General features: G+C 46.6%; 1 protein-coding gene across 1 annotated transcript; it reads right to left on the bottom strand.

Moving 5' to 3' along the window:
• Positions 1–4,321: 4,321 nt before the first annotated feature.
• LOC136638917 (uracil nucleotide/cysteinyl leukotriene receptor-like) lies at positions 4,322–5,377 on the bottom strand. Its single transcript, XM_066612944.1, has one exon. The coding sequence runs from the start codon at positions 5,375–5,377 to the stop codon at positions 4,322–4,324; it is 1,056 nt and encodes a 351-aa protein (XP_066469041.1).
• Between the last annotated feature and the right edge of the window lie 4,211 nt (positions 5,378–9,588).

The raw sequence follows: 9,588 nt of genomic DNA, 5'->3' as shown, positions 1-9,588 counted from the left end.
GGCAGACGGTGCTTGGGTGCCTGGCTGCCTGGCTGTGCTGTAGATGAAACAGTGAAGTTTGTTCTCTGCTTCAGCCAAAACAGACAGTCCCAGATCGATACAGCTTGAAGCAAAGGTCTTTGGGTGGGATTGATCAACAGCCTGGGGAGAACACCACAGCCACAAACAGTAGACCAAAACCGAGGGATTCGGTACCAGAAATAGAATGATTTTGTGGATATTCCTTAAAGATCATGTGCATTTTCTACATATCTGTGGGAGATGTAGATGAAACAGTGAAGTTTGTTCTCTGCTTCAGCCAAAACAGACAGTCCCTGATTGATACAGCTTGAAGCAAAGGTCTTTGGGTGGGATTGATCAACAGCTTGAGGAGAACACCACAGCCACAATCAGTAGACCAAAACCGAGGGATCCGGTACCAGGAATAGAATGAATTTGTGGATATTCCTTAAAGATCATGTGCATTTTCTACATGTTTGTGGTAGATGTACTCGTAGATGAAACGGTGAAGTTTGATCTCTGCTTCAGCCAAAACAGACAGTCCCAGATCGATACAGCCTGAAGCAAAGGTCTTTGGGTGGCATTGATCAACAGCCTGGGGAGAACACCACAGCCACAAACAGTAGACCAAAACTGAGGGATTCGGTACCAGAAATAGAATGACTTTCTGGATATTCCTTAAAGATCATGTGCATTTTCTACATGTCTGTGGTATCACCCTACAAATCCACCACAGAATTTGGCTTGGTTGGAATGTTAGTTGCAGTTTGGTGAAAAAGAAATGTATATTGTGACAGTAAAAAGTTTGAAAATGCATAGGCTGAAGCAGTGATTTTCAACCTTTTTCATCTCATGGCACAATGTCAGGGCACTAAAATGGTCAAGGCACAGCACCAGTTTATGGACCATTGACAAGGCACACTGTGCTGCCCCTAGGTGGCTTGCACCTATGTGCAATTTTCGTGGCACACCTATGTGTCACGGCACAGTGGTTGAAAATGGCTGGGCTGAAGTTTCAGAAATCAAAGGGGATCTTTGGCAGAGGCACTGAAGGCACAGAAGGTTAGGGATTCCAGCCACCTATTTCTCTTTTTTGGACTGCCCAGTGGCAGCTGGGTCTTACCCTGGGGCACAGCAACAAATGTCCCCTTACCTCGAGGAGACTTTCTGCCTGCTAAATTCCCTTGCAGGATGCAGTGCAAACCGTGCCAACACCACTGCATTGTCATGGAGGAACTTAGGTAGAATCAGACTGCCCAGCTATATAATCACTGTCCGAAAGAACCAGAATCTACTGAGAATCTACTGAGTTTTGGAAATGTCTGCAAATGTTGGGGAGAGAACAACCTGGGGTGACCCGAAGTCCTTAAGGTATTATCTAGGTGTATAAGGTCTGTCTTCAATGTCACAAGTTTGAATAGCAAGAGCCTGTGTCATATGAAGAGTCTCCAAGGCAACACCTACTGCTTTTGCCAGGATCGGTTTATTGGCTTACCCCAATAGGTGTTATCCATTTACATCAAACATGAATAAAGAATGTAACACAATACAGTACAAATTAGCCTTAAACCCTGATATAGGTCATCCATTCAGCAACCACCCACTTGACTTTCATGAACTCCACCCCCAATTTCTGAGCCTGAACCATAAATATTATCACTCTAAACCAGTGTTTCTCAAACTGTGGGTCGGGACCCACTAGGTGGGTCGCGAGCCAATTTCAGGTGGGTCCCTGTAGCAGTGCAATGCTACTTGGGAAGCACCCAGGGTTTAGAACTTTGGTGCTTGAGGGAGAGTGCTAAAAGCAGAAGCACTCTGAGGGTTTGAAAGTTAGAACTCGAGCAGCAAAGAGTCAGAGCAATGAAGGAGACACAGCAGACATTCAGAGGGTTGATGCAGGGAGAGCTGAGCCGGAAGTAGGACGGTATGAGATTGAGAGAGAAGTCCGTCCTCTCGGCTAGCTTCCTCAGACTTTTATTCATTCTCAAAACACATGATGCAAAGCTATGCAATAGGGGAATTACTGAAGGTTGCTGAAATCTGCACTGCTAAGAAACCTGCTAGCTCTGGCTTGACCGCAATACACATTCCTAGATAAGCACTTCTTCATCACATCCTCTGTTTACCGGCTACTGGGCGTCAGCCTTCGCAACTGGCCCACTCTGGTGTGCCTGAGTGGGGGGGCAGCAGGTTTGCCTGCCTGCCGGTTGCCATGTTACCAAGGCTAAGCCCAGCGCCTGTGTAGATAACCACTACAGGTCCCCATTCATTTCAATATTTTATTTTTAATATCTTAGACTTGATGCTACCATGGCATGGAACTGCATTTGGGGAGATGTTAAGAATCTGTATTTTTAACAAGCTACTATGTATATTCTTTTGACAATGATAGTAAATGGGACTTACTCCTGGTAATTGTGGGTAGGATTGTAGCCTAGAATTGTTAAAAATTATCCTGCTTGATGATGTCACTTCCGGTCATGACGTCTCTTCCAGTGGGTCCTGACAGATTCTCATTCTAAAAAGTGGATCCCGGTGCTAAATGTGTGAGAACCACTGCTCTAAACACATATATTTTACAGTCTAGAGAAGGAAGAACCTAACCTTAACAGTATCATTACAGTACTTCTCCTGACTTGGGTAATCAACTCTTCAAGCAATGTATAATTATATACATTGGCAAATTATAAATAGGGCAATATAGAAGACACTTATAAGTATCTTCAGTTCTCTCCATACTACTCATATACATAGGCACATTGCGCTTCTGGAAATTGAATGGATGTAGTTTGTAACTATAGAGTTGGCAATGCCGTCCAGAAAAAAGGCACTTTGAAGTATTTTTCAACCCTGTAAAAATAGTTTAATGAAACGATCAGCAACAGAGAAAGATTTGGAGTACAGGCCTTGGTGAGTATTTAGCATTACTAAGGGTGTGAGGCTATTGGTCATTCCATACAAGACCTATACATGGATTGTCCTGTTGTCAGGATTTATACCAGAAGAAGACAGGCTGACTGAGGGGAGTAGCCATTGTACCACTCCACCATAGCCTACGTGACTCTGCACACATCTTCCCAGAGTCACATGACTCCCACCTGCAACAGGTGCAGCTGATTGCATCAGTAGTGCTGCCTTGCTGATTGCTTCACACCAGGTCCAGATATCAGGACCTCATGCCACATCCTGGCTAATAACAATCTCAAGCCTGGGATGCCAAAAACCATCCCATGGTTCTGGGAAAACGCAGATCTACTTGGGGGAAGTAGGGAACTTACACTCCCTGACCCCGTGTAATCGAGGAGACCCATATTGGGTCTCCTGGGTCAGAAGGGCGGTTAGGATATGGTGGCAGAATCTGACGCCATCTCTGCCCCCTCCCACCCCTCTCCCTCCTCCTCCCCAGACGAGGTCACATACCATGGTAGCATCTAATATATTAAAAATAAAATATTGAAAAGAATGGGGACCCATGAAATTAATGGGGAAATTGGCTCACGACCCACCTAGTGGGTCCCGATCCACAGTTTGAGAAACACTGAGATAGCAGGTTGGGGGAGCCAACCAGCTGGTGGAGTGTGCCCCACAGCCACCTCTGGCTCAATACCTGCACTGCAGCTCCACTTGGCTGTCCCACCCTCTACTTCAAGCTCAGAGACAGCAAGAGGGTGGAAAGGGCCTCCTCCTCCTGCCATTCCGCTGCCACTTGTACAGTGGCTGGCAGAGAGATTGCTGAGAGTGGGAAGGTTCAGCTCCCAGGATTCCCTCTGGTGAGCTACTTTACAAAATACAGCATTGAAACTGGTACAGGAAGATTGTGAGGTGTGTGTTTGGGGATGTGCATACACTAATGCATATGCACTTATGGGGAGAGGAGTGGGGAGTGGATTTTGGGGGTGGAGTCAGACAGCAGATCAACTTGGGCCATCCTCTCCCCATACCTAGGTATGCACCAGCTGATCCCAAGCCATATCAACATACCATTTAGCACTGATCCCAATTGCAAAATCAATAGCCTTAAGGTATAAATTGTTTTAGTATTGTTGATTAGATTTTTTTGCCTTCTCCAAGCAGGGTGTCATTCATGAAGCTGATTGTGTGCACAGGTTGATGGGTAAGAACATAAGAACAGCCCCACTGGATCAGGGCATAGGCCCATCTAGTCCAGCTTCCTGTATCTCACAGCGGCCCACCAAATGCCCCAGGGAGCACACCAGATAGTAATGCAGTTTGTGTAATGCAGTTTGGGTAATGCAGTTTGGTGTTGATGAGTCAGAGGATGCTGTGGAAAGGGACCTCAGGTGAGGCATCACCTTCTAGGTCATGGCTCTGATGGGCTTGCAGGGCTTGCCTGCCCTGAATCTCGGTAGTGCCAGTGGATCATGCCACAGCAGGGCAGTTTCCATTTGATGACCTTCATGTTGAAGTAATACACCAGTGGGTCCAAAGCACTGTTGATGCTAGCAAGGGCCATGGCAACACGCTGGGCTGAGCAAGTGAACTGCAACAGCCCTGGAGCTGATAGCAACCCAATCCGGCCAAGTGCATGCAGTGTGTGGATGACATGGAAGGGCAGGAAGCAGAGAGTGAGTAAGCCGGTCACCATCAGGAGGGTGCAGAGAGAGTGCCTCCGCAAGGAAGATGCCTGGACTGAACCATGGCTCAGATTCATGATACGTCGGGCAATCACAATGCAACAAATTATTATGGTGAGGAATGGCACAAAGAAGCCCAGCGCAGAGGAACCCAAGACCATGGCTGCCAGATGTCCACTCCACTCATGAGCTGGGAAATTCTCCATGCAGGCTGTGTTCCCATTGGGGAAGGGACTGGTCACGGTGTTCTTGGAGAAGACGATCAGGAGTCCAATGCCTATCAAAGCCCAGATAAACATGGAGAGCAGCACACGGTAGAGGGGCCATCTCAGGCGCAGGTAGTGGAGAGGGTGGATGACAGCCAGATAACGCTCCAGGCAGATGCAGACCAGGAAGAGGGTACAGCTGAACATGTTGGCCAGGAAGAGGGCATTGGTAGCCTTACACAGGCTCTCACCAAAGGGCCAGTCATTGTGTCTAGCATGATACACTACCTGTAACGGCAGGGACAGAGCAAAGAGCAGGTCAATGACAATGAGATTGTAGATGAAGACCATGATGGGTGGGGCCTGAGCCCGGTTAGCCCAGCAGCTCCACAAGGCCACACAGTTGGAGACCAAGCTCAATGCACAAGCCACACTGTACGTAATTGGCAAGAGCAGATGCTGGAACTCTGCTTCACTGATGCACTGCAAAGTTGCTGGACTTTTACTTGAACGGGTGCTTGGCATCTCCCTTGGAGAGGAGGTCTCCCAGGACTCGTGTGTGCCATTTCCCCACATCTGTAAAGCAGATATAAGAACTGTGTGTCAGATTAATCCAGAGCAGGCTGCTCTTTGAACCTCTAAAGACTTCCTAAGGACCTCCTAAGGTCCCTTCAAGACTCTTAAGAAATGCTCCAAAGAAAAGAGCAACTTTTAGAGTAGGACACAGAAACCCACCCTCACTGACTGATGTCCAAGAAAATTCCCACCCCAAGGATACCAAATAATTTGAGATGTATTTTGCTGGGCCTTCTGTGCTAGCAGAGGATAATAGAAATACTTAGAACTGCTCATTTTTCAAGCTGAGATTCCTGGACCAATCAAAGGGACCATCTGATCTATTTTGGACCCTATCCATCCTTCTTAGGGATATCTTCTTTCCCTCACTGCCTTAGAGCCCAAGCCTATTCATGTTTACTCAGAAGCAAGTCCCATTATACTCAATGGTGCTTACTCCCAGGTAAGTGTGGGTAGGATTTCAGTTTTAGGCTTTCCCCCCCTCACAAAATGTATTCCATCCACCACCCACCCAATTCACAGCTCATTTTCTCTCTTGTTCCTGCCTCACATTACTGCTGCAAAGTTTTTCATGACCTTAACTTCAGTTGCTGAAAAGGATCCTTCCCTTCCAATGACACTCCAGAGAAATTAGCTGACAGAAGGAGGTTGCAGCATTTCTTAGCAGAAGGTGAGCAATTTGCTATCTGCTATCTCTTACACAGCCTTGATGAAGTGATAAGAGGCTGGGTAAGCTCAGAAATGCAAAACTCTTCAGAGTTCTGCATCATTTGTGGTGGACTGAAGGACGTTGCCCTTGATGAAAGTATTACTTCCATACTGACCAGCAGCCCCAACATCTGCCTACAGTGCCAACCACCAGAAACCCAAAGTTTAGTTAACCACAAAAACGTCTTGCATCCATACCTTGTGTATCTCCAGAGAGGGGCCCCTTCTCCGCTGGTTCTGTGCAACTCAGGAAGGATGCAGTGTTGAATGGGAATAAGGAGTGGTGTAGACACCCCTTTCAGCTCGTCCTTGTTTCCTGTTTTTATCCCAGCCTTCTACAGTCTTAGAATGACATTACATTTTTAGTGCTCAGGAAGATGAGGCTCATGACAGCTGGAGCAGCATCTGAGATGCCCTTGCACATTGTTGCTCCACTGTCTTCTTGGACAGTCACCTTGGATCTTCATTTTACAACTTATTTCCTCCTTCACCCTGCCCCATATTTGTATGGAATAAGGCCTTGGATCTAGTATCCCTCTGCAAACCAGTCAAGGCCCTCACTTGAGGTATGAAATATATTAGAGAGATGAACAGTTCTTCTGATTTTGTCCCCATAAACAGGAATTTCTTCACCTGCAGATGGGAGTGGGCAGGCTGTGAGGAGGTGGCTTACCTAAGGACACTTATTGAATTCATTACCTATGTAATAATAGACCTTGGGACCTTTTGGTTCACAGCTCACATGAGCCGGAATGCTATACCAACATCATCTAGAGATGTGAATTTGTTTTATGAAACTTTGTGGATAAACACAAACTATTTATATATCACTATGATGTTCTCTTCAGGATCCAGGATCATACATGGTCCTAATACTCAGTAACCCTGCTGTCTAGTGTGTCTGACAATCAGGTTGTTTGCTCGTGTTCTGCTTCTGAACCAGATGGCTGACATCTACACTAATTCAATGACCACCATTTCCACGACAGCAGCAACGTTCAGAACTTTAGGGATGGAAGGATAATTCACAGGGATTCTGGAGATGGCGAGATATCTAATCCCTATGAGCCACCCACTGGCACAGCTAAAGGATCTGGCAAGCAGGGGCACAAAATTTTTTAACACCCTCTGGGGTATTAACCCCCCTGAAGGCCAGATGCCCAGAACACCCCCCCCCGGGGTGTCTGGGAGGTGCGCAGTCTCCCCAAGCCCCAGAAGGCCTGCTAGAGGCTTTAGAAAGGTTTGTGAAAACCAGAAGTACCTTTCTAAGGCCTCCAGCAGGCCCTCTGAGGCCTGGGGAGACCGTGTGCAGCTGCAGACTGCCTCCTAGAGGCCCCTGTCTGCCTCAAGATCTGCTGTTGGGGGTGTGGGTTGGCACCCCCTCAAGGTGTGGTGCCCTATGCAATGTGCCCACTGCCCCCCTTAGCTTTGCCACTGGAGCTACCTCCATTTGTACCGTGGTCTACCATGGCCCATCACGTGAGTCTTCTCAGCTGAGTGATGGTTGGCATGAATAAGATATGGCTGTTAGAAAGGTTTGGAGGGCCAATGCCGTAGTGGTACATGCAGTTAGCTGCATGAATCTAACATCAATCGAATATATCTATAATCACAGCTGGAAGAGAGAGGGTTCTACTTGTAGCTTTGCACCTATTAGATACTATCAAAGGGGGTTTAACCAAGTCCTCTGATGTTTCTATTTCCTCACTGGTACAATAGAGATAGCCCTCTGTTCCTTCTCAGTGATGCCTTTTATTATAATAACCATTTATCATCTCCTTCCCTTTTGCTAGCTTCACTGGGAAACTGTCTTATCTCCAGAGAGGAACCTCTGTATAAAAAGGGACCACTTCCTGCTTCTGTCACATCAGCCTCTTTTGGGAGCCTTTGACAGGCCCACAAAGAATGCTGACCTCATTGTAGCAAACAATTGCTGCTAACAGCTGTCTGCTAGATAGGAACTATACATAGATTAAGCAGCAAGTCCCTGATCTGCTACTCAGTGCTGCCTTTTTTGCTTTCCTGCAGTGCCATCTCCTGCTCTGGTAAAGCTAGAGCATGAAACAACAGCACAATTCATTGGCTCTCACTACAGTCCCCAGCAAGTCTCCTTCTGAAACTCTTGACATTTAGAGCCAAAAGAGACTTCACATGGGAGCGCCATGATTGGATCTCTACATGTAATTATCTTCTTCCCAAAATAGCCCTGGGAGAAGGGACAATTTGAATCAGGAGAGTGTCGAAGGAGGACATAAGCCTTTCTTCCTGGGACACTGCAGCCCCAATCACTTTTAAAAGAAGAAAATTACACAGAGAGATCCCGTCAAATGACAACTGGTTGACAATATATTGTAATAAATATTAACAGTGAAATCCTATGCAGGTTTACCTAGAAGTAAGTCTCCCTGAGGCATCTGGTGGTCCACTGTGAGATACAGGAAGCTGGATTACGTAGATGGGCTGTTCTTAAGAACAGCCTTGTGTTCAATGGGTTTACTCAACTGGGGTACACAGTAAGAACCATGCTTCACATCCAAAGCTTCTCTTCTTTACTAAAAATCATCTCCAAGGACTTGATCGAGATCAGGATTGCTTTGTGCAAGGGGAGAGATTAACTGTTTACCTGGACCCCTTTTTCCTGCTGAACCCCCCCTTCCAGCTGTTGTTTGCCCCCACAGCAACTATCTGTTCAGACCCTCTTTGAAGGCAAGTAGCAGACGTGCTTGCAGACATACTTGTGAAGGAGGAAAACGCAGGTGGACGTTTCATTTTCTGCCATGGTTTCATTTTCTGCCATAGTTTCATTAATCATGCATAAGGGCAGTGTGTAGCTGTTTTTATGTGCTATCGAAGCTCAGTCAGAGGTGTAGGCCAGCGCAAATTCATGAAGCAGAATAACTTTATGATGGAGAAAACTTGCAACATAAGAGCAGTAACTGTTGAGGCTACGTATCATTGTGCCTGGACGCATATTCACATAGACTGGTTCACTGGGTACAAAGCATATGCACACAGGAAAACCACTTCCCCATGTGTGGCCTCCTACCAACAGCCACTCCCTGCATTTATACCAGTCAAGGATTCTGCAGGCGTTAATGTGAAGTCGAGCCCCATGATTTTTTTCTTATCTAGTAAAAACTTTGTTGATATGTTTTCTGTTAAATGAAGATGCTCTTAATAGTCAGATCAGAGGAAGTGAGGTGTCCAGGTGAAGAAAAATGCCACTCCTTCTGGGACCCTCATTCTGGTCCCCTAATCTCTCTGCCTTTCGGCAGTGCCTGCAGGGTAGGCTGGTGATTACCATGGATAGGAAGGTTCACTACCATATTCCAGAGCTCATAACAAAAGGAGCTCTTTGGGCACCTCTGTCAGCTGACAGGGATGGACCACAAAAGCCACTTTTACAGGTTGTTTGGTGGATGATCCAGAGGGATGATGCTCAGGGCCATCCCAAGACCACCTGATGCCTGAGGTGGAATGCCAAATGATGTCCCCCTCTCCAA

The sequence above is a fragment of the Tiliqua scincoides genome, chromosome 2 (assembly GCF_035046505.1).
Source record: "Tiliqua scincoides isolate rTilSci1 chromosome 2, rTilSci1.hap2, whole genome shotgun sequence".
Classification (NCBI taxonomy): domain Eukaryota; kingdom Metazoa; phylum Chordata; class Lepidosauria; order Squamata; family Scincidae; genus Tiliqua; species Tiliqua scincoides.
The sequence above is the reverse complement of the archived record's forward strand: the minus strand, read 5'-3'. Positions and strand labels throughout refer to the sequence as shown.

Coding starts and splice junctions, on each gene's coding strand:
- LOC136638917 (XM_066612944.1), bottom strand. CDS start 5,377: ATGTGGGGAAATGGCACACACGAGTCCTGGGAGACCTCCTCTCCAAGG.